This window comes from Pelophylax lessonae (genome assembly GCF_965119305.1).
Source record: "Pelophylax lessonae genome assembly, chromosome: 1".
In the NCBI taxonomy this organism is placed as follows: domain Eukaryota; kingdom Metazoa; phylum Chordata; class Amphibia; order Anura; family Ranidae; genus Pelophylax; species Pelophylax lessonae.
This window is the reverse complement of record NC_138768.1, coordinates 689,780,581-689,807,322: the sequence shown is the minus strand read 5'-3', so window position 1 is coordinate 689,807,322 and position 26,742 is coordinate 689,780,581. Positions and strand designations below refer to the sequence as shown.

General features: G+C 42.1%; 1 protein-coding gene across 1 annotated transcript in view; it reads right to left on the bottom strand.

The window, feature by feature from the left end:
* Positions 1-24,227, bottom strand: part of CPE (carboxypeptidase E) — a 112,930-nt gene extending 88,703 nt beyond the window's left edge. Inside the window, exon 1 of the mRNA XM_082272587.1 lies at positions 23,681-24,227. Coding sequence (XP_082128713.1) covers positions 23,681-23,960 — 280 coding nt within the window. The 5' untranslated portion in view covers positions 23,961-24,227. The remainder of the gene's footprint in view (positions 1-23,680) is intronic.
* Between the last annotated feature and the right edge of the window lie 2,515 nt (positions 24,228-26,742).

Below are 26,742 nucleotides of genomic sequence, written 5' to 3'. Positions count from 1 at the left end.
TCCAGCCACTTGATAAAAGTATGGGAGAAGAGGAAGCCATCTTCATTCTCCAACCACGGATCACAGATGCAATTGACTTTTCATCGGAGGATGTTATGGATGATAAGTCACCTGCCAAAGTGTTGGCACTGGGCCCAAGTGCCACCAGCCAATGCCCTGGACTTTCAAAAATTCCAGATACTGGGGATTTAATAGATTTTTCTGCAGAGGAGGAACATCCCAGTGAGCCTACAGCAGAAGAGCGGGCATCAAGGCATATTGCTGCTGACCTCTGCCTGCAACAATTGGTGATCCAGGAAGATGTGTGCAAGGCCACTGACTTTACAGTTTACTTTCCAGCAGAAGTCCTGGCAACAGGGCAGAGTGCTACCAACCTCTGCCCAGCACCCGCAAAAGCTACAGAGTTCCAGGAAGCTGGGGAAATTGGCCCCTTGCCCCAGCAGCAAGTTGATGAAATAAAGCTTCTACACCCAGCAGAAGAGCTGGCAACAGAGCAGAGTGCAGTTGGCTTCTGCCCTCAACATACAAAAGATGGAGTTCCTGTGATAGTGGATGGGACTGCAGTCTTCACTTGTATACCCCAGGGATGCTGGACAGTCGGCCCAGATCCCCAACAGCCTGATGAAGTGAGCCCCACCACCCTGTCTTCTCTCCAGCGGCTGAAAGGACTCCCGGGAGAAGGGCCAGTCCACGCTTATCCCCAGCGGCGGGTATGTGCTAAGAGAGGCAGAGGTTGACTGGGTGAGTAATGCTGTTTTCCAGACAATTTGTTTGGGTACTGGGTGGGTGCAGACATTGGGAAGGCCCATGGAACACAGCCTACCTTAGAGAGGTTGGAAAGTTCCTCTCTCAGCCTACTAGGCTCCTCTTATGTCTAAGTCACCCTGTGTCTCTTAGGGACACAGGGTGCCCAAGAAGCCCAGTGTAGCCTGCCCAAACCAGACTTTCACAGACTGATCGGCTATGAGAGCTCCATGTGCCTTGCCAGGAAAAACTTACAAATTATGTGGAACTTTGTCAAGGAAGTGCCATGATGGATTGACTCTTTGGGACTTGTTACCCGACTAACTCAGTTGGAGGTCTGGTACCTGGTTAGGCTACCTTTGGGGGGAAGATATGTGATGGTATTTGCCATCATTGGAGGTGAGGAGCAGATACTTAATGGTTTGAATTGGTTCAGATGGGACAGCAATATTTGTCAGCAATATGTTCATATAGAAATATGAAGATTTAATCCTATTTTACACTGGGAGACTTAGACTGTTATAGACAATTGCCATGAAGTCTGACTCCTAGATAATGTGTGTATTTCATGTCCCTGCATGCCAGACAGGCTTCCCTATTGTTTGTGTATTGACATGGAATGTGTATTGTGTTAAAGTTTACCTGTCTCTTTGTTAAATGTTAATGACCTCACATTGTTCTGTCCAGATGGCTAGATAATTTGTTTAGTTCCTGTATACACTTTCATCTGCATATGCTTCCGTAATCAGGCAGAGGGGAGGGATTGTGTACACTGTATGAGAATGTAAAACTCTGTTTTTTTTTTTTTTTTTAATTGTGAATGTCATGTGAATGTCAGGGCCTGTTTTCAACAAGGTCCACCTGGGTGGTAACCTTGTGGGGGAAAACTGTATAAAAGTATGTTTCTTGTTCAATAAAGTTGAGTTAGTTCACCCTCAATCTAGAATCCTGTCTCTCATTGGGGGAATTGGCTACAAGGGATTGCTATGTCCTCCATACTCCCTTGGATAATCACTAAGCTCTTGTAAGAGCTTGGGTAAGAGCTTGTTCTGCTGCACTCTCTGGGGAAAGAGAGGTTCACCCACGGGAACCTGGAGCCTTGACGTAGGTCTATGGTGGGTAGGAGACGGCGAGACCCTAACCAAGCTGCAGCGGTTCGTGGGGTCTGAAGTGGTTATGGTGTCTGGTGGAGTGCTTGGAGCTCTCGGAAAGCAATAGGAGCATCCGTCAACGGAGGTGCCCAGTCGGGGTGCCGGTTGATCCGTTACAATATACATTAAACTTTTTTTCTTGTGAATGTTGTATTTAATGGTTTGTAATTAAAAAGGCTGCTATGGCCATGCGACTCTAAATAAAATGTGTCATCTGGTCATTTTGGAAGTGGGGATGGGTCAAGTATTTAATGTTTTATAGATACCCAAAACCTCTGCATTCTGCAGCTCCCTCAGTAATGAGTATTCTTTGCAAACTTTACCTCATTTACTAAGATCTGGAGCAAGTGCACTTGCAGTGCACAGTATATTTGCCTTTAGTAAATCAACCCCATTATGTACAATAACCACTTCCCGCAAACTGACGTATCTGTACGTCGGTTTAAAGAAGTGGTTGTACAGGGGTGATGCCTGCAGCTGCAGGCATCAACCCTGTACCATTTTCTAGAGCCGGCGGTCAGCTTTCTGGTGATTACAACCGATGCGGCTCAGCAGATGCTCAGGCCATTATCCCAGCGAGCGGTAGGGGATGTCCCCTGCCTTCCACCACTCTGCCCAGGTCTCCCGTCCCATCGGGAGACCCGACCGACCAGCCGGCATGTCCGTCCGCCAATTAGAGTCTCGAACGAAGCCGGATTCGGCTTCGATCGGGTCTCCGATCAAGTAACCCAGAAGCAACATCACAACGTCACTTCTGGTTTACTCAGCTGCTAATGGCTCAGATTAAAAAACCTGGCAGTACTCAAAAATGCTGATTTCAGCAATTTGAATACTTTTAAGTGTATTGGAGGGGTTTGGGGTCTTTTAGACCCCAGATCCTGCCATAAAGAGTACCAGTCTCTGCCTATTACTGTCACAAGGGAGGTTTACATTGCTTGTGACAGCAATAAAAATGATCAGACTTTTTTCTTTTTAAGGAACATTGTTAAAAAGAAAATATTAAATAATAGGGGGAAAAAAAATGTTTAAAGCCCCCCCCCCCATACCAGTGAGCTCACGCACCAAAGAAAACGCACACGTAAGTCGCGCCTGCAAATGTAAACGGTGTTTAAAATACGCATGTGAGGTACTACCACGATTATCAGAGTGAGAGCAATAATTCTAGAAAAAGACCTCCTCTGTAACTCTAAACTGGTAACCGTTAAAATTGTTTAAAGTGTTGCCTATGGATATTTTCATGTACAGTAGTTTGTCGCCATTCAAGTATGCGCAATTTTAAACTGTAACATGTTAGGTATCTATTTACTCGGCGTGACATCATCTTTCACAATATACAAAAAATTTAGGCTAACTTTACTGTTTATTTTTTTTAATTCAGTGAGGCTCGGTTCACACTTGTGTGATGCGGGAACGCTGCGAATATGCAGCGTGTTCCCGCATCGCATCCGCACCTCTGGAAGTTCACACTGCCATATGCGATACACAGGGAGTGTCAATTAAAAGTTAACGACACCCCCAGTTGCGATCGCAGATCTGCAAGTTCGCACAGAATTGGATCGCACAAGTTTGAACCACTGTGCGATCCGATTCTGATGCAGCTCAAAAAAAGCCTCATGTGCGAGTTTGCTGCGGATGCGCTGCAAATTCAGCCATACAAGTGTATGGCTGAACTCGCATCCGCACATGAGATCGCATGTAATGAAGGAGCAGTGCGCTCCAAATTACCGGTACATGCGATCTCGCAAACCGCACAAGTGTGAACCGGCACTAAAGTGTATTTTTTCCCAAAAAATTGAGTTTTAAAGACTGCTGCACAAATACTGCGTGACAAAAAATATTGCAATGACAGCCATTTTATTCTCCAGAGTCTTTGCTAAAATATATATATATATATATATATATATATAATGTTTTAGGGTTCTAAGTAATTTTCTAGCAAAAAATACTGATTGTAATTTGTAAATAACATGTTAGAAATAGGCTTGGTTCTTAAGTGGCACCCATACCATTCCATCAGAGTCCTGTGCCATAAACAGCGGCTCCCATGTGTATGCGCGGGAAGGACGTCACCGCGGCTCCAGCCAGTTACACAGATAGACCAGGTGAATTCAGAAGTGCCTTCAGCGGTTACAGCGCGCCGCCTCAGGGCTTCGTTCTAAGGGAAGTTTCACATAATGTGCAAGTATGCAATGCATACTAGCCAGTGTCGGGACAAGGTCATCTAGAGCCAAGAGCAAACATGCCAAATTGGGCCCCCCCCCAAAGATGTATGAGCATTATGTGTCAACAAAAATCCCCTCCCCCCATTTATCTGCATGCTTAGTTTAAATCCTCGAAATCCACATATGCTCCCAGCACAATTCCCCCCCAAAGAAAAAAAAAAAAGGATCCAGCTAGAATAAACCCTCTACTCCTCAAATTTCCCCTCCAAGCACAACCCCCCCTCACCAAATCCCCCTTCCAGCACAAATGGCCCCCAATCATCCCTACTAGAACAAATCCCTCTCCCTAAAAAAAATTCCCCTTCTAGCAGAAATTCCCCCTCTCCCATATTACATTTTCTAGCACAAATCCCCCACCTTAGCACAACTCCTCTTCCCCAATCTCCCCTCTTAACACAAATCCCCCCCCCCCCCAAATCACCACTCCTTGCACACCTCCCAAAATAATTTCCCCCCTTAGAATAATTCTTAATTCCTGCCCCCCCCCCATGTTTCCCCTCCTAACACAAATCCCCTCCCCCTAATCTCTTTGTGTCGCCCCTGAACCTCACATGATACCACAGTGCCCCCTTTGCCTACCCCCTGTCCCGGCCCTGATACTAGCACATTATGACATTGTCTTGCAGGTTAAAAAAAAAAAGACAGTGGTTTACTACTGCTTTAAGGTTGATTTACTAAAGGCAAATATACTGTGCACTGCAGTATGTACTGTATATTTTGATAATAATATAATCATTAAAATATATTGATTAAGGGTGTGCTGATTTATTTTTAGGAGAGACTATTGGGCAGATATAGGTACATTTGGGAAATCCAATCATAATCAATCGCTCCTATTTTGATCTTGCTCTCTGATGACGTTTCTGTGTAGGTGCGCAATCAGTGCCGTGTTATTTAAATATGCAGCTCTATTCTATCCTAGACAAAAATACAATATTGCCTAGTGCATGTCTCAGAGAATGGCAAGCTTTCAAAGGTGCTGCATTTGAATGCAGTTAGACATGCATTGGATAAACAAATATGCGATGAGGCAGTTGGCGTAATCAGACAACATAGATTACTATGGTCATTGTGCGTACATGGCATATTGTGATGTCAGCTATTGTTTTGTGTAATGCTATTATTTAGATCATATTACAGCAAATACTTCAGTTTCCATCCACATCTTTACTTTTATAGTTTGTGGTTTTGCTCTAGGCAAGAAAGATTGTGTAATGGTTCTGGAGTCTCGGCAGACTGCTGTGACACAGAAAAAAAGGCTGATCAATAAATTGCTATTTCTGGATGGCCGTGGATGTGCATCCCTGTATGGAGCCATTCTTTGTTTCATGGTAAAAAAAAAAAAAAAAATAGGACTTAATTTTTGACTGACCTTTAATTTGTCCCAAACCATTTATACAAAAAACAAAAAAATTACGTAATAAAGGGCTTAACTAGTATTGACAGTCATTATTATTATTACATTTCATACAGTTTTTATGATCAATATTCTGGGCTATAAAAGGAACATACCAAGAGAGAAATGCTAGGGCTGTCTTGTATTTTGCAAGCTCTAGTAGGGCCATCATCCTAATCTGGAATGTGAGAGGAAGAAGCAGTACAAGAAGCCAATCAGTATAGGATGGGAATGCTTTCACTGTCCAGTCACAGGCTGGGGCAGGTCCAGGGCAAATTAGGCTCAGAGAAAGGGAGTTGAATGAATCCAAAAATCTCCCTACTAGGGGAACTAATTTCTGCTGTGTGGTCTAATTACAGAATTTGAGACCCTGCCACCTTTTTGCTCCTTGATGCCTTGTGTGGTTTTGGGAACCCTGGCTATCATCCCATTGAGTTCCTCTTGGAGTCTCTGACACACAGTTGGTTTCCTGACCATATATACAGATTTCTTTTTATATATTGATCTATTCACTATAACTATGTAACGCGGACATCTACCCCCAGAAGAAGACTTCAGGTTGAAACGCATTGGGACTTCTGTGTCCACTACTTTTGACATCTGTATTTGTATCTATATCAGGGGCCTTCCCATATATATATACATTAATGTCCTCTTGTATGCTTTCATGGTTTTTTTATCTTACCCAACAATGATCTTTTATTGATATATTTTAATGTGTTTTGTATGAATAAAAATTGTTTTTTAGACTATTAATTTCCAATATTTACATTTCTACTCTCTATTACATTTTTCTTTATTTGGTATAGTCCCAATTCCCCCTTGTCCCTCTGTGGACTTTTTACTGAGTTGAATGATGTTGATCATCAGGCTGAGGACATCTAGCAGCAGTAAAAAAGATATTACAGGAGAAATCTTTGAACTGGGGCTATCTATTTCAGCAAAAGGTGGTTTTGTTATTTTATCTTTTAATGCGCTATTCTTTTGTATTGTATTTTTAACCCTAGTTTTGCTTTAAAGTGTTACTAAACCAACACCAGTAAAGTCAGTCAGTATATCTGTAAATCATCAGTAAAGCATGCTTGTTATACTCACTGTGGAACCTAAGGAGTTAATCCTATGCATTGTGTAAAAAGGCTTTTTGATCCTGATCTGATTCTCCCCTTCTTCTACAGTCCCCAATCCATCTCCTGATAATACAGAGCCTTGGCGGCACTCTACACATGCTCATTTTGGTGTGTTTTGCTAGAGCGTTTGTTTTTTTTTTTTTTTGGGAGGGTGCATGTGATCGCCACAGGGCCAATCAGCACTGTCCAGACAGAAGGCCAGGAGTCATGCAGCCTCATAGGACAGTCAGAGGGGAAAAAAAACTCCCCCTACAAGCTTTATTTACACAGTAAAGTTATGCACTTGGGGGCGAAGAATATGCATGCATCATACATACTAGGGGGAGTAGAACTGGGGGAATCCACAGCGGAGAAGGATCTGGGTGTTCTGGTAGATCCTAAGCCTAATAATAGCATGCAATGCCAAGCTGCGGTTTCCAAAGCAAGCAAAGTCCTTGTATTAACAGAGGCATGGACTCCAGAGAGAGAGATATCATTTTGCCCCTGTACAAATCATTAGTAAAACCTCATCTGGAATATGCAGTTCAGTTTTGGACACCAGTTCTTAAAAAGGATATCGGGGAACTGGAGAAAGTGCAGAGAAGGGCAACCAAACTGATAAGAGGCATGGAGGAGCTCAGCTATGAGGAAAGATTAGAGGAACTGAATTTATTCTCTCTTGAGAAGAGGAGATTAAAGAGGGATACGATCAACATGTATAAATACATAAGGGGTCCATATAGTGAACTTGGTGTTGAGTTGTTCACTTTAAGGTCATCACAGAGGACAAGGGGGCACTCTTTACATCTAGAGGAAAACAGATTTAGTCTCCAAATACGGAAAGGTTTCTTCACTGTAAGAGCTGTGAAAATGTGGCATAGACTCCCTCCAGAGGTGGTTCTGGCTAGCTCACTAGATTGCTTTAAAAAAGGGCTGGATTATTTTCTGGGTGTACATAATATAAATGGGTACTAATATTTATAGGTAAAGTTGATCCAGGGAATATCCGGTTGCCTCTCGGGGGATCAGGAAGGAATTATTTTCCCCTGCTGTAGCAAATTGGATCATGCTTTGCTGGGGGGGGGGGGGGGGGGTTCGCCTTCCTCTGGAACAACTGCGGGTATAGGATTTGGTATATGGTATTGTATTGTTGGGTTTTCTTTACTGTTTTTTATTGGTTGAGCCAGATAGACGTGTATCTTTTTTCAACCTGACCAACTATGTAACAGTGCTCAGCCAGATACTGATAGAAGTCACAAGACTGCTATACTGCTGATGAGAAAAGGTATTTAGCAGTTTATATTTACTAAAATAATTGCATTTCCATGTTGTGCATACTAAGGGTGACCAGATATAGTGACTGCAGGGTCCTGGGTTTAGTAACACTTTAAGCCTAGTAAACATGATCAGAAAACCGGATGAAAAATACCGCTTCTGGTATGATCACATGATAATCTGATAGTTCGTACCCAGCTTTCGACAGCCAATCACGACAGTTCATCCGAAACTATCTGATGGGACAAACGCGAAAATTTTTCTTGTACGATATGATACCAGATCGTACAATTTATGTTTAATAAGTATAGTGTTAGTCCGGAAAAAAATAAGAGCAAGACTATTCATGCTAAAATGAAAGAATACATTACAATACAACACATTACATCACTTCCGAAGTTGTATTCTGTCGTACGGGAGTTTTCATAAGTTGAGTAACCACTTCATTTTCAATACAAGAGAAACATACAAAAAAAAAACGATCATATGTCCGATATTCTCATCCTGTGTGCAAGGCTTTAGGATACCTAGCAGATGGAACTTTAGGCTCCTTTTCATATACTCTATGTGTTTACAGTTAACCACTTCTGGACTGGAAGGTTTTGCCCCATAATGACCAGGCCCTTTTTTGCAATTCGGCACTGCGTTAATTTAACGGACAATTGCGCGATCGTGCGATGCTATACCTAATAAAAATTCATGTCCTTTTTTTCCCACAAATAGAGCTTTCTTTTGGTGGTATTTGATCACCTCTGCGATTTTTATTTTTTGCGACAAGAGCAACAATTCTGAAAAAAAAAACTATATTTTTCACATTCTGCTATATAACATTCCCAAAAAAAAAAAATTTAGGAATCAAAATGTTTTAACATTTTAGGCCAATTTGCTTTCTGCTACATATTTTTGGTAAAAAAAAAACAAAAAAAACACAATAAGCGTTTGATTGGTTTGCGCAAACGTTATCGCGTCTACTAACTACAGGAAAGACTTATGTCATTTTTATTGTTTTTTTTTTTTTTTTACTAGTAATGGCGGCGATCTGCGATTTTTAGGGGGACTGTGACATTGCGGCGGACAGATCGGACCCCTAACTGACATTTTTGGGGGGACCAGTGACATTACAACAGTAATCAGTGCTACAAATATGCACTGTTACTGTAATAATGACACTGGCAGGGAAGGGGTTAACACAGTGGGCGATCAAGGGGTTTAAATTTAAGCCTAGGGGAGTGTTTCTAACTATATGGGGGTTGGGCTTTTGAAATGATCACAGAGACCTCTGATCCTATATAGAAGGATCACAGGCACTCTGTGATCATTCTAGTGAGAACGGTCAGCTGTGTTTACAACAGCTGACCGTCCTCTCTCAGCGGGGAATGATCTTGGGTGCCCAGCGGCAATTGGAGCCGCCGGCCCTGTGCATCGGAGTCCCTGCTGCCGATTGAGGGCGGGAGTGCGCACCGGCGTGCGACCAACGTAGGGCTACGTCAGTTCGCGCAGGAGTGCGCCTCGGCCAGTAAATCTTCAGCAGGCGGTCCTTAAGTGGTTAAAAACCTTTTTCCGTTTACGGGCACTGTAGCTACAGTTTGCCCACAGAAGTGAATGACTTGTCAGTTGATTGTAAGCTCCATGAGCAGGCCCCTTCTATTCTTTCTCTACTGAATTGTATTGTTTTATATTGTCTCCCTTTATGTTGTAAAGCGCTGCTCAAACTGTTGCCGCCATATCAGGTATAATAATAATAATAATCGGTAGTTTCTCATCCCTTTTTGTACAGCTCAGTCAGACAAAGGGAGCTGAAAGGCAGGCAGCCACTGCTATACTGTTTCATCAACGAACCCGTAGTGCTATATAGGTGGCAATTTGGAATCCATTGGTCATTGATTTAAGAAAAAAATCACAGCACTGTAGTGCTTTTTCAGAAAGGTGAAAGTTTGTAGAGCTGGACTCTTTGTCTGTTTTACATTGCATGAATAACCTTTTCACCTCTATATTTCCATCCTAAGATAATGGAACGATTGATTTGAATATGCATCCTGTACTCGAAAAATGCACCGCTGTATGCGCAATTAGGAAATAAGCAACATTTTAGGGAGAGACAAATACTGACGATGAATCAATCTTTCATACAAAAATATTGTTCACAATTCCGCTGTTCTACATGTTCACATGTTGGCGGGGAATTTTACCCAACTGTTTATATCCAACATAACATCTCAGCATAACTCATAGCTGTGATGTGTCCATTAGATCAGTAAGGGGGAAGGAGGGAGAATAGGCCCCCAGTGACCACAAGTCTGGAAGTTGTGCCTATCTATGAAATAGAAATGACAACAGATGAAAGAAAATCCATACCCTGCCTGCCCATAACTGAAATGAATCCAGAAGATCATTGACATATGTCAGTAGTCACTGTATTGATTGGTTTTCTAATTATTGTATCTCTTGTTTCAGTTATGTAACTGCCCCAAATCATGTTTTCATTACCTAATTCTATTTCCTAATTGCAGTGTCCTGGTTTTCCCTGCCAATTTGTATGTCTGCTTGTAAAACAAGGATGAATATGGTAGTATTAAAAAAGACATTAGAATAGTTTAAAACCCGGATATGATGTCACTTACGACGAGGGAGTACAGGTTTGGCTTTACTGTCCTGGCACTTCATTACAGCCAGTGAATGAGAGAGCAGAACATCTGTTTGAGACGTCTTAACTATTGTAATTTGTGAGTCCTTCAATGTGTGTACTAAAGCCCTCTCTTGGTTTGTATACCACCACTGTGTATACCAATATACTATAGAGCAGCTCTACTTAAAGTGTTTGTAACCCTTCGAAAACAATAGCCTCATATATTGTGTATCTGCCTCAATCCATAGTGCCTCCCGTGGATCCTGGTTGCCCTCTCCTTCCTCTGCAATCTGCATGTGTCAATTCCGGCAGTTTTCTCTGACACCAGGCAATCCATAGTGAGGACTGCCCCATCCCCCCTTCCTCCCCAAGCTTATGACTGACAGCCTCAGATGTGCATATTTCCTAGTGAGGCTGCGTAGTGGAGGGGGTGTACATTCCCTCCACTCAAATGTCAGATTACACTCAGCACTGTGCAAGGCGTGATGTCAAATCCCTGCCCCCCTGATTTATTGAAGCTGAGAAATACTGTCTGATCTGTGTATTTAAGAGGGCTCTGGAGAAGAAAGGACTGTGGATAGAGGTCCAGCTTATGTGGAAGGATTTGCTTCATCATTGTTTATCAGCTGAGGCTAGTCATTTCAGCGCGCTTATGTAAATGTTTATTACCACTTTAACCTTTTTACCAAGAAGGAACCCTTGAAATAATTTCTCAAGCAATCCTGGATAAGAAATAACATACTGTATTTTCTGGCGTATAAGACTACTTTTGAACCTCAAAAAAATCCCCCAAAAATGGGGGGTCGTCTTATACGCCGAGTATAATATCTCCAAGGTAACCTAAGTATAAGTATTACTGGTAGATGAAAATTAGGGGGGTCGTCTTATACGCCCAGTCGTCTTATACGCCGGAAAATACGGTACCTAGAGCTCACAGTATAGAAGCATGATCAGTAAATTGTATATACAGTATAATAGAAAGAAGAATAAAGAATGTGGAACATTTATTTTAGACCCAGAGCAGACCATTTTAATACCCTCCACTCTATAATATTAAATTATCATCAATAATAATTATGAAAAGGTTATTATAAAGTCATAAGTGCAGTGCCCCTCACATTTGTGGTCAATTGAAGAAAGACCTTCTTTGATTGGGGGTCATATTAGAGATGGGTCCCTACTAGGGATGCACCGATCCAATATTCAGATCGGATATCGGCCCCGATACGGGCAAAATAGCTGGATCGGGGGATCGGTAAAATTAACAGATCCACGGGTCGATCCGGTTTTGCTCTTTATAGCTTGTGAGGGAGCAGAGAACAGCTGTCAAAGAAAAAAAAAAAAAAGAGCCTCCTGCAAATGCCTTTCAACTCTCCCAGTTAAGTAAACACAATGATTACAATATATCTTTTCGTTCCGTCTGCCGGAGGAGGGAAGTTTAACCTCTTAAAGACTAAACCCATTATATTTTAGATTTTGAATGCACAATGTTATAAGGTATCTGCCGATACCGATAACGATCCGGAAGTATTATTTTGTTATAACCTCACAAAACAGTACTTCCGGATCGGACTCGGGATCAGCGATTTCACAAAGCAAAAGATTAGTATCGAGTGCGGGACCAAAAAAGTTGGATCGGTGCATTCCTAGTCCCTACATTGATAGTCAGTAGAAGAAGGGCCCCCTTCTACTGTACTGCTGGTCAGTACAAGAAAGGACTCCTTACCATGGTGGTCAGTGGGAAGAAAGCCCAAAACAATTATGGAGAGTGGAGAGAGAAGAGGAGAGGAGAGGAGAGGCTTCACTGGTCCCACACCGCTGGGTATACCAAGTAACATTTGTGCCAGAACTCTGCAAGCACCTTTACATGAGAGATCATTACACCATTGCACACTACTCAAGGAAACCTTAGTAATCTCTGAAGGAACCATAGGGTTCCAAAGAACCCCAAATAAGAAAGGCTTCTATAGAGGGAAAAAATACAGAGACGGTGAGAGTGGTAAGCTGGTTGTTATTTTCTTGGTATCAAAGACCAGTAGAAGTATGCGCTTTGAATACCTAAATCTTAGAATAACAATATACAATAAGATCTATTTATTTCTGAAAGGTAAGCTATCTATTGGCAGTGTACAGTATGTTATATGATCTCCTCTCACTGCTTCTCATATTCATTTTACATCTTGCGACACTGGCCAGCAAGATTGTGGACAGTGAATATGGGTGATCTAGGTTTCTCACATAGACATTGTGAGGGACTTCAGGGTTTAAAACTTGTTGTTTTCTCAAAATCTTAATAAACCCTGATATGGGTCTTGGAGCCCAGAGTTTCTATAGAGCTTTGGGTGGGAAAAGCCTCCATTCTTATGCCAGACTTTCTTATTAGACTCAGCTGTCCACAGGCCTTTATATATGTGAGCTGACTTATTCTCAGGCCTCTTTTGCTCCCTCTGCTGTGGGAGCCTGCTGCTCGGTAAAAAGGTTGACTGCAAAGAACACAATGCAATACTTGGGCTGTCTGTTTGTGTTGGGGAACCCAATATAGGGGGCAGCCTGTCTGTCAGGAACTGAAACTGAATTTTGTGGTTTAGACAAGCAGAGGTTTTGTTTGTTTTATGCTACAGACTTGCTATAGAAAAGCAACCAGCACTGAAACTGTGTTTATTTGTTGTTTTGCTGGATAAAAGGGCAAGATAAACCTGCTTTGACTGTCCTTGGGTGTCCCTGTCTTGTGCATGGTTTACCGCTACCAATACTAGTTCAGCCCTTCCCCTTTAGTGGCGGTTCACACTAGTGCAATGCCAGACATTGTATGTGATTTGCACCGCATTGCTGTGCAGATCACATGCAATGTCTGTGCGATGCAATTTCAGCCATACAAAATGTATGGCTGAAATCGCATTGCATTCAGACCAAAATGGTGCAGGACCCTTTTTTTGGTTCGCACTGGAATCGTTTCACACCGGTATTCACACCCATGCGATCCGATTCCTGCACAGTTCGTACTGCTATCTGCGAACCAATCTGGGGGTGTCATTAACGTTACATTGACACCCCCAGCGATTCGCAGATCTTGGTGTGAACCAATGTGCGATTCTAGTGCGATGCGGGAACCAGCACTGATTTGCAGGGTTTCCCGCATCCACCAGTGTGAACCCGGGACTTACACTGTTAGTAAATTAATGTATATACTACTATTCTGCATCTTTTCACATCAGTCCATACCTGAAAAGCTGCTCATTAGATAAGGTGCCTGACTTTACTCATGCAGGCATACCAGGGCAACCTGGGAGTGACATGTTTTTGCATTGTATGAGAAAAGCAAAGCATCCCCAGGATACATGGACAGAATCCAACCACACAGACGTCTCCTCTTCTCTGACACTGTCTGCTCTGCAAAAATCCTATTCTTCAACCGTCAGCACCTACAGACTGTGAAACAGGGTCCATAATAGATGTCAGTATAGGGTCAGCAACCCATCGATCAGGTAGATCAAGATCATAGCTGTGCAGATGCTTTCCCCAGTTTCTGCCAGTGCCGCTCTTTCCTTTCAATGGCATAGTGGAGTGAGAGGCAGCACAGTGCTGGATGGAGGGCATAAGCATGGCAGCAGCTTTAGTTATCTTTGCATGTCAACCAGCAGGTGATTGGTTGCAGCTCTTGGTCCATCCAGCACTGTGCTGCCTCTCACTCCTCTGTACAGCCGCTGTAAGGTTAGAGAGAGATACTTATAGCTGTGTGTTGTCAACATTCCTTGGGGGGCGAAAGAGGAAACAACTATAGAGGGGCGGAGGACACTACTGGGGGGGGGGGGGTGGGAGCAGAAGAGAGGACACTACTGTAGAGGGGGGTTGTAGAGAGAGGACACTGCTATGAGGGGGGCACTACAGAGGAGCGGGCAGAGGACACTACTGGGGGGGATGCAGAGAACACTGTTATGGGTGTAGAGGACACTACTGGGGGGAATGCAGAGCACACTGTTATAGGGGGAACAGGACACTACTCTGGGGGGGGGGGGGTGGACGAGGACACTGCTATGGGGTGGCAGAGGGCACTACAGAGGGGGGGCAGAGGTCACTATTGTGGGGGGGAGGAGGTTGCAGAGGACACTGCTATGGGTGGGAGGGCACTACGGGGGGGGGGCAGGGGACACTACTGTGTGGGGGGTGCAGAAGACATTGCTATGGGGGGGGGGGGCAAAGAACACTACTGTGTGGGGGTGCAGAGGACACTGCTATGGGGGGCAGAGGACACTACTGTGGGGGGGGGGGAGGACACCACAGTGGGGGGATGGCAGAGGACACTGCTATTGGGGGGGAAGAGGGCACTACAGTGAGAGGGGGGCAGAGAACACTGCTTTGGGGGGGCACAGGATACTACTGCTGGGGGGGGGGTCAGAGCACACTAATGTGTGTGTGGGGAAGAGGGGCAGAGGTCAGTGGGGTGGCTTAGTATATTACAATCCCCCCCGCCCCCCTTCCTGGGATCTTTGATTTTCTCTATGTTGTTCAGATAGATCTCAACCTCTGAAAGTTTGCCCATCCCTGGTACAGTATGTGTCCTTATGTGACTATACACAACATCTTTAATCAAAGCCAATAGTTTTAATCGCCCATAAAAGAAATATAATTGGGGAAATGTATCAAAACTGGAGCAATCAAAATCTGAAGCAATAGCACGTGGCAATCAGTAAGCTTCTATATTCTGATTATTCAGTTTCAAATGAAGAAAAAAGCTGATTAGTTGTCATGTGCAGCTTCTCCAGATTCTGGCTGCTCCAGTTTTAATAAATTCGCCCCATTATATTATTATTTTACCATTTTTATAACATCCTATAGGAATCTATAGGAAATCAATTACATTTCATTACAACGTATTATGTTTTTAATAATAACATTCAAAATATTGTTTAAAATGTATTTCTATGAGTTGCTAATTAAATCCATAGGAATTAATTTACTACAGCATTAATTTTCTCCCTAACATGTCTTCACCTGAACAGGTTTATTCAAAAAGAATTGCTAAGTGTTAAAGCGATACTGCTAACAGTATGTGAAATGGTGCTAGGCTAATGCTTAGTGCATTCCCTGAATGAGTGTACTGTGGCTAGCAAGTCTTACTATGCATTTTGTACTGATAGAGGTAAAGGATACGCCTGTGATTTCTAACAAAAAATCAATATTCCCCTTCCAACCCCCTTTATGGCCAATCAGTATCCAGGTCTCCATAGCCGCAGAAGAAAAGCCGGCCTCCTGTTTACTGTGGAACATGTGATTGCAACTCCCATGGGAAATCAAAGCCTATCCATCAAATGCTTATTCAGGTTCTGGAAAATGTGAAAAATTTTAAATTTCAACTAAACATTGCCCACAAATAGTTACCACTGTTCAGTAGGTTAAGATGTATAGCCAAACATTTTTTTTCTACTAACGTGTTAAAACCCCTATCAAGTTATTTTTTACTCCCTATGTCCTACTAGGGAACTTTCCCTTCAATTGCAATCCTAAAGACACAACAGTAAGTGAGAGGAAATACCCCCAAAGTGAGAGGAATTCCCATCTTACTTATCACCGGTACATTTTTCCCTAATAGAAGATTTCTCCTGCCCTCTTGCTCCCATGATAACTCTAAAATCCAGTTTATCCCCATACTTTCTAAGTAAGAATGGTGACCAAGACAAATCAAAGGGGGGAATTTCTTCAGCAGGACACACACAACAATAAAATATTTGAGAGAGCCTTCATGTGAACTGACCTACATTTATCGTGGCTGCGGGAAAACACAACGCAGCAAAATCGTGGCACCGTTTTGCCACGTTTTGCGATTTTCCGGTCAAAACGTTCCTATCTTCAACGCAATTCTTCCATGTTCAGGAGAGGGAGGTTGAAGCCCATCCAAACGCGGCAACTCCTAAACTCTGCTAAAAGCCTATGTGTACATTGACACATAGGCTTTAACCACTTAAGCCCCGGAAGATTTTACCCCCTTCCTGACCAGGGGTTTTTTTGCGATTTTTTACTGCGTGACTTTAACGGACAATTGCGCGGTCGTGCAAAACTGTACCTAAACAAATTTCACGTCCTTTTTTTCCCACAAACAGAGCTTTCTTTTGGTGGTATTTGATCACCTGTGCGATTTTTTGATCATGTGCTATAAACAAAAAAAGAGCGTAATTTTTGCAAAAATAACAATATTTTTCACTTTTTGTTATATGAAATTCCCCCCCAAAAAAAATGTAAAAATCAAAATTTTTTAACATTTTCGGCCAAATTGTTTTATGCTACATATGTTTGGTAAAAAAAATCGCAAAAAGTGTATTTTGATTGGTTTGCGCAAAAGTTATCGCGTTTACTAACAAAGGGAAAGATTTTTGTCATTTTTGGTGTTTTTTTTTTTTTTAACGAGTAATGGCGGCGATCTGCGTTTTTTTTTGCGGTACTGCGACATTGCGGCGGACAGATCGGACCCTTGACTGACATTTTTGACACTTTTGGGGGTACCAGTGACATAACTGCAGTAATCAGTGCTATATATATGCACTGTTACTGCAAAAATGACACTGGCAGGGAAGGGGTTAACTGTATTGGACAGGGAGGGGTTAAGTGTGTCCTAGGGGCGTGGTTCTAACTGTAGTGGGACAATGCTATTGGTGTAAAAACAAAGATCAACGGTTCTACATAGTAGAACCGTCTGATCTCCATTTTTACACAGGGGAGAATGACAGGCGGCTTGTTTACATAAGCCGCTCTGCCTTTCTCCCGCTGTACCGACGATCGGCGAGTGACCGGCGGACATCGGGTCCGCCGGTCACACGCCCGCACTCCTCCCTGAACGAGCCTCAGCGGGCGCGCGCCTCAGCGGGCGCGCGCTCGCCCGCTATTGGCTCTAATAGCAGTGACAGGCGAGCGACGTAGACCTGGCCGGGGCTGACTGCCGCAGTAAATATACTGTGCGCAGTCGGCAACCGGTTAGGGCTCCATGCACACGGGACGTTGTAAATGGCTGTTTAGGAGCAGTTGGGCGTTTTTTTTCAGAAGCCCCTGAACCCACCTACATGTTATCTTATCTGTCCATGTACACAGGGTCGTTTACAGTAATTTGCAGGCAGTTGAGTTCAGGGACGTTTTTTGGAACGCAATTATTTGCGTTCGAACATGTGTTTCCCGGTGTTTTAAACGCAAAAACGAACACGACCAAATGCGATGACCCGCGTTTGGCGCTCGCGTTTTTTCATTTTAAAGGGGAATGATTTTTTTTACCTCTAGGAACGGTTTTAAACGCAAACGCCCACTAAACGCGGGTGCAAACGCGACACAACAGACGTTTTAAACGTCCTAAAAAAAAATAATTCCAGCATTCAAGGGACTTTTAACAACGTCCCGTGTACATGGAGCCTTATATGTATGTATGTAAGTGTGTGTATATATATATATATATATATATATATATATATATATATATATATATATATATATATATATATATATATATATATATAGCAAGTGAGACAGAGAGAGAGGAAAGATACATATATATCCAGAAGAATACATTGATAAATAATAACTGCAGGCGAGTAACAACGTCATGATAACACACATGCACAGCAGACATTTCTTCAACATTGAATGGAAATGTAAGTTAGTAATCTTAGAAATGTGAGTATAACGGTGCATTTAAGGGTGATTTGTGAAAACAGCATTTCAAATTCTTTCTATGATATAAAGACATCTTATAAAGTATAACATATAACAGGTCATATAATGTACCGTATCTAAATATAACATACCAAAAATAAACATTATTCTCTAGGCTGGTGCATGTCATCTCACACCACCATCTATCTGTAGGACAAATCTCTTTGTATAACTTCTTATATCATCAGACATCACATGCATGTCACCAGGGCAGCCATCAGAAATTTTGGGACCCCTTACACAGTTTTAGGCCTGCCCCCCCCCCCCCCCAGGCCTGATCACCAACATCCCCCAGGGCCCGCCTACCATGTCGTCATCCTCCTCCAGTCCCATGTTCTCCTGCATCCCATGTCCTCCTCCAGTCCCATTTCCTCCATCCCAGGAAAATAGAGGTGAAATCTTCTAGTAAATGTGGCCCCTCCTGTTAAGGCGTGAACAGCTGGAGAACAGGGGTCTACAGCTGTGTGTGAGGGCTAGTGAGGGGCAGGACCCCCCACATAGTGCCAGTCTGAAGGGGAACGGCAGGGGTTTCAATTGAATGGTATTGCAATGACAGGTGGCAACCCTACCCTGTTTGGGGCCCCTCGGGACGCCCGGGCCCCCTACATGTGTATTGGCTGTACCCCCCTGATGGCAGCCCTGCATGTCACTATACGTGGGACATCAGTTAATGATAAATCATGGGCTTTGTCACTGTCCATCAGAGCCAAATGTCACAAATACTCAATAGGCCTCATCACATACTCATCTGGGTAAAGCACGTCTTTTCATATTTCGTCTATCAAAAAATGTTGCCAAAACATTACTAATGAGAAAAACTGAACAAGCAAAATACTGCACTAGTTCCTTCATTTGAACAGCCCTTCTTTCACTCTTCTTTAGGCCTCACGCACACGGGCGTATGAACTTATGCTCCAAATTTTGCTGTATTTTTTCTGCCACAACTTGGCAGAAAATGGCTTCAATGTTGTGTATTTACATGCGTTCATATGCGTAAAGAATTGCGCATTATTGCATTTTACTGCCCAGAATACTAATAAATTTACACTCATACGCATACGTTCAGGCACATTTACGAGCGTATATGTGCGTACGCCTATAAATTATCCTCACTCTGAATGCTGCTGTGATGCATTATTTTTAATGCCTCTAAACCAGCCTTTTTCAACCAGGGTGCCCAGGCACTCCAAGGAGCTTTGAGGTTTCTTCAGGGGTGCCTTGGCAAAATGCCTAAAAATTGCCCCAAAACTGTATACAATTTGGTGGGTGGATGAAACCTGCCTTGACTCCAATCACATCTGAGCGTATTGATTTACTGGCGTTTTTTGGGCGTTTTTTTGCAGCTCTTTTTTTTTTTGCAGCTTTTTACAAGCTTTTTTAAAGCGTTTAAGAAATGCATTACAAGCGTTTTACAGCTTCAGGTGTTTTTCGTTAGCCAATAGAAAGCACTAGAGGGAGGAGGGGGAGAGGAAATTAGGGTTGGAGCGCTGCTATTTGAGTGTTTTTCTGCTCAAGTCAGGTGTTTCTATTGAAGTCTATGGGGCCAAAAACGCTTGTAATCTGCCAAAAAGAAGCTCATGTACTTTTTTGAGCGTCAATCGTTTTGATGCAGGCGACAGAACGCTCAGATGTGAACAGGGGCTATTGAAATGAATAGATTTTTGCTCCTTGGGCGTTTTGGAGCTTCAGAGCCGAGCATTTTACAAGTTAAGAATCGCTTAGGTGTGAACAGGGCCTAAGTTACACAAACCCACAGGTTTTCATTGTGTACCATTACAACCTTCTAGCTGCCAGCGTCCCAGCGACCAATGACATCATCAGTTGATAAGGAGGATGTCAGTTGCCTGCATATCATTCTTGGTTGACCCTTTCTTGCCTCTCTCCATCTGCTATGGTGTCTCATTAGCTAAGTGATGGAGAAAAACTGAGGGAGAAGAGAAACATTGGATACTAGTCAGTACCAGTCTGCAAAAGTGTATTTTCTTTGGAAGAATAAATCACCTCTAACGTTGGGTGTCCTACCTGTTTTGATGTTGCTGCATTATGTATAACTTAAGAATAGTTTTTACATTTTAGAATTGGGTGCCTCAAGACTGTCCATGATTCTGGAGGGTGCCTTGAGATTGTACAAATTTTTAAAGGATGCCTTGACTGAAAAAAGGTTGAGAAACACTGATCTAAACACTGCTCTTAAAGCGGAGTTCCGGCCTATTTTGCAACCTTAGTGATTCCGGGAGTGCTCGCTATGCTGATCAACAATTGGGGGGTCCCTTACCTTATTTTTAGGGCATTTTTGAATGTACTTCCTCCTTCTCCCCCCTCTGTGGCTGCGGCAACCGACATCACTTCCACCTTTGCATTGCATCCAGGGAGCTGTCTGTCATCACTCCCAGGAGGCTGGAATCAGGAAGAACTCCCAGAACACTCCCTGGAATCAGGAAGAAGGACCCAGCAGATTACACTGCGGCTTCAGATGCCCACATCCAAGATGGCCACGCTCAGACAGCATTTTTAAAAGTAAGATTTTGACTAAAATCCAATACTGTACACCTTGTAAGTATGAGAATAGCGGTTCTGTAAAGGGCGATGGATTAGTATTATAGGGGTATTTTTAGTTAAAAAAGGGTATTTGAGGCCGGAACTCCGCTTTAAAGTACTGATTTAAACACCTGATGTGAATGGCCACATAGGCTAGCATAGGATTGTGTTTAGAGGCATAAACAACTACTTTATAACATGTTGCTCCTTCTTTACTACATTTGGTAAATATTATTTTACAATAAATAAATAAATATATATATATGTATAGATACATCCCAGCTTCCTGGGATACCCCCATCACAAATAATAGGAAACTTTGGGCTATACATCATACTATAGATGCATTGGCAGTTATCCATCGCCGCATTGCATCATCAGGGGGTCAGCAGGAAGAGGCAACAACCATTCCCCTGATGATGCAAGAAAGAAGGTGGTGGCACTAGACATGGCGTGTGGCGGTAGAGATACAGATTACAGCAGAATTCTGGATTTTTTTATGTGCAAGTGAATTATGTTTTTTGAAGACAACCTAGAGGACAAGGTAAGAGGAAGAGGAGAAAGAACATTACAAATGAGTGAAGTTCCCCTTTAAAGCGGTAATAAACCAAAAATGTAATATATTGCAGCTTACCAATCATTAGATGTGGTGGCTGTATCAGTTTTCCTTTCCAGTTTTTTCCCTCTTTTCACCTGGTGATCTTGCTAGTAACACACCTCCTGTATTAGGGCGCCCTCACTCTGGAGGAAGGCGCACAGGGAGCACCTCTGGATAACAGCCTTGGAAGGCTCCATGCACACTAAAAGCTTTTAAATAAAAAATGCACTAAAAATCATTTTGTAGTAGCTTTTTAGGAGTGTTAGTGTTTTTGCGGTTCCTTCCAGAAAAGGGGAAAATAAAGCTTAAAAGGCTATTAGCATTGTTTAGAGTGTTGCTGCTGAAAGACGCCACAGGAAACTCTTTTTTTTTTTCTGCTCCTAGATGCTGAAGCTCAAAGAATGCTAATAGCCTAAAGTAGTGTGCAAGGACACATAGGATAACACTATTTAGCTTCTAAAACCAGAATAATTGCTAATAACAGCTTTTAGAAGCTTAAAAAAATGCTAATGTGCATGTAGCCTTAATCTGGGAGAAGAGCAGTGGTAGATGGACTAGCAGATTTAGATACACTAACAAATTGAAGCCAAACTCCATCTCACACAAGCAGCATCTTTTTTCTTTCTTTTTTTTCTTTTGTGTTTACATAAATAAAAGTTGATCATTGTAAGCACCTCTGTCAGTGTTAAGTAGTTTGTGTAAACCCTCCCTCTTCTACATCTGCAGGACAGCTTGTTCTGTTGAAAATCACTGGGTGTAAATAAAGGTAAGAAAGCCTAAAAAAATGAATGCAGCCATCACATCCAAGAATTGGTAATCTGCAATATAATAAATGTTTGCTTTAGGGTTTAACCCACTTCTTTACCGGAAGGTTTTCCCCCTTAATGACCAGGCCATTTTTTGCGATACGGCTCTGCGTTACTTTAACTGACAATAGCGCGGACGTGCAACGTTGTACACAAATAAAATTGATGTCCCTTTTTTTCCCACAACCGAGCTTTCTTTTGGTGGTACTTGATCACCTGTGTGGTTTTTATTTTTTGTGCTATAAACAAAATAAGAGCGACACTTCTGAAAAAACAATATCTTTTACTTTCTGCTATATAACATTCCCAAAAAAAATAAAAATCAAAATGTTTCATTATTTTAGGCCAATTTGTATTCTGCTACATATTTTTGGTTAAAAAAATCCCAATAAGCGTAATTTGATTGGTTTGCACAAAAGTTATCGTGTCTACAAACTAGGGGAAAAGATTTATGTCATTTTTATTTTATTTTTTTAATTAGTAATGGCGGCGATCAGTGATTATTAGTGGGACTGCGACATTGCGGCGGACAGATCGGACACCTAACTGACATTTTTTACATTTTTGGGGGGACCAGTGACATAACTACAGTAATCAATGCTAAAAAAATGCACTATTACTGTAGTAATGACATTGGCAGGAAAGGGGTTAACACTAGGGGTGATCAAAGGGTTAAATGTGTCCCTAGAGGGTGCTTTCTAACTGTGGGGAGATGGGCTTGCTGCATGAACACAGAGACTTGTGTTCCTAAATAGGAGAGACACAGGATCCCTGTGTTCATGGCTGACAGAACAGTGGTCTACTGTGTTTACAACCGCAGACCGCCGTTCTGTCTCCATGGGGAGTGATTGGGGGTACCTGGCGGCAATTGCGGCCACCAAATCTGCTGTTTGGCTCCCCCTGTAGGCAATCGGTGCATGTGCGCCCCCACTAGCGGTCCCGCGAAATGATGTATGGTTACGTCGTTTTGCGGGAAAGAGCCGATTTGCCACAGTGTATGTACTGCTGGTGGTCAGCAAGTGGTTAATACTGCTTTAGATATTTATTTGGATTGTATATAAAATGTTCTCAGCTAAATTATTACCCAAACCATGGAAAGGTGTCTTATGTGTCAGTTCTATGGGAGTGTCTACAGAACTGGGAGTGCAGCGGCAGCAGTGGGGGCTGGAGGGGGGGGTGGTGATCTGGGAGAACGGTCAATAGCTAGCAATGATTTCAGGTGTTGGATGTCATTGGATGGGATAGTATTCTATTCTTTCTCATCCATTCACCTCTGTAGAGTATACATATACAGTAATACACATATATATATATCCCTGCAATGGCAATATATTTTTATGTATATATATATATATATATTTCCTATGCTCCCCCCTATACACTGTATATATATATATATATTTCCTATGCTCTCCCCCCCCCATACACTGTATATATATATATATATATTTCCTATGCTCTCCCCCTATACACTGTATATGTATATATATTTCCTATGCTCTCCCCCTATATACTGTATGACTCACCAGGCTCATGCTCTCCAGGCTTGTCGGAGATCTCTATGACCAGCATCTCTCGGCCCTCGTAGCTCCGTCCTATGGTGTAGATCCGGCTGATGGAAGGACATTGCAGCCACACGGCCACCAGCGCCTCCCGTAGCTCGGGGTAGCGGTGATACTCGAAGGAGATGCCCCCCGGCTCCCGGCTCAGTCTGCGCCTTCTGCCCTCCGATGATGAGCAGCAACCGATGAGAAGAAGAAGGAGCCCGCAGGCGGACAGCCATAGAGAGCCGTGCAGCATCTTCATATACCTGGGTGACAGACAGACAGACAGACAGATCTACGGTCTTCTTCTATGTAGTGTATGCAGATCCCAGAGGTGTGCTGACAGCTGTACCGTCACCTGACCTCCTTCATCCACATCTAATCCCACACACTGACATGTGATGATGTGATCAGCCTAACTGCCTGATCCCTCCTCTGCCTTCCCCTGTCTGTCCTTTTCTTCCCTTTGTTTCCTTATCTCTCTTCTCTCACTGTCACTGACTGCTGATCAGTGTTTTCCAGCCTCTCCTCCCCTCCTCCTCCTCCTGGATCAGGCTCCAACCCACCCTCCTCCCACCTTCTTATCCTACAGGGATACAGATGGCAGGGAGGTAAATATGTCAGATTGGGAGATCAGCTGGGAGAGACATAACCAAGGCAGCATCCAACCTCAGCTGACAGATGAATATCACTATTCTTTTATCATCATTCTAATATCACTATTCTTATATCACTATTCTATTATCACTATTCTTATATCATCATTCTATTATCACTATTCTTATATCATCATTCTAATATCACTATTCTTATATCACTATTCTTATATCAATATTCCAATATCACTATTCTTATATCATCATTCTATTATCACTATTCTTATATCACTATTCTTATATCAATATTCCAATATCACTATTCTTATATCATCATTCTATTATCACTATTCTTATATCATCATTCTAATATCACTATTCTTATATCATCATTCTAATATCACTATTCTTATATCATCATTCTAATATCACTATTCTTATATCACTATTCTTATATCAATATTCCAATATCACTATTCTTATATCATCATTCTATTATCACTATTCTTATATCACTATTCTTATATCATCATTCTAATATCACTATTCTTATATCACTATTCTTATATCATCATTCTAATATCACTATTCTTATATCACTATTCTTATATCATCATTCTAATATCACTATTCTTATATCACTATTCTTATATCATCATTCTAATATCACTATTCTTATATCAATATTACAATATCACTATTCTTATATCATCATTCTATTATCACTATTCTTATATCATCATTCTAATATCACTATTCTTATATCATCATTCTAATATCACTATTCTTATATCAATATTCTAATATCCCACTATTGTTATATCACCATTATAATATCAATATTCTTATATCATTCTATTATCACTATTCTTATATCATCATTCTAATATCACTATTCTTATATCATCATTCTAATATCACTATTCCTACATCAATATTCTAATATCCCACTATTGTTATATCACCATTCTAATATCAATATTCTTATATCATTATATTATCACTATTCTTATATCATCATTCTAATATCACTATTCTTATATCAATATTCTTATATCACCATTCTAATATCACCATTCTTTTATCATCATTCTAATATCACTATTCTTATATCAATATTCTAATATCACTATTGTAAAATTACTATTCTTATATCACTATTCTAATATCACTATTCTTATATCATTATATTATCACTATTCTTATATCATTCTATTATCACTATTCTTATATCACTTTTCTAATATCACTATTGTAATATCACCATTCTAATATCACTATTCTTATATCAATATTATAAAGTCACTATTCTTAGATCACCATACATCAGATCATAAGTGTATTTGTGTCCTGCAACAATATTGCCTCTTTTGCTGTGTTAACTCTGATACACACAGTGCCAAACTCACTGGCCAATGTTTTTTACAACTGGTGTGATAGATCAGTGGCCCCCCAATACCACATATTGAAGTGGAGTGTCATCTGAATATACTTTCATAAGTGTATTTGTGTCCTGCAACAATATTGCCTCTTTTGCTGTGTTAAAGCGGAGTTCCGGGCACAGATCTCATTTTTTGATGAACATACCCCCGGGACAGTCAGGGCTAGCACATTCCACAATGGCTAGCCTCTGATCTGTCCCGGTTCGCACTTACCTGCAAGAAGAAATACTTACTTTGAAAATTTCTTCCACAGCGTTTCCATCTCTCTTGTGGGCAGCTGAAGCCGGCGCAGTCCTCTTCGGTGTCTTCTTCCGCGTCTTCTTCTCCCAGAATGCGCCGCACCGGCCCCTCTCGTCACTTCCGGTGCGGCGCCGCATTCCTAAACAGCTTCTGGGCATGCCCAGAAGCTGTTTAGCAGGGGAATGCGGCGTCGCCCGGAAGTGACGTGCGGGGCCGGTGCCGTCGCATTGATTTCTGGGAGCGATGACGTTCTGCTCCCAGGAATCAACGCGAGGCAGGAAGTGACGGGGTGAGCCTCGGCGCTGGAGGAGGAAGTACCCTGAGGTGAGTATTTACTATCTTCGATTACAAGGTGAGTGTACAAAAAAAAAAAAAAATAACTATCCAATTCCTTTTCAGGTTATGTGTAGCTAGCGGAGGGGCACAAAAAAAAAATACAGATTTTGTGCCCGGAACTCCGCTTTAACTCTGATACACACAGTGCCAAACTCCCTGGCCAATTTTTTTAACAACTGGCGTGATAGATCAGTGGGCCCCCAATACCACATATTGAAGTGGGGTGTCATGTGAGTATACTTTCATAAGTGTATTTGTGTCCTGCAACAATATTGCCTCTTTTGCTGTGTTAACTCTGATACACATAGTGCCAAACTCACTGGCCAATTTTTTGTATAACTGGTGTAATAGATCAGTGGTCCCCCCATACCACATATTGAAGTGGAGTGTCATCTGAGTATACTTTCATAAGTGTATTTGTGTCCTGCAA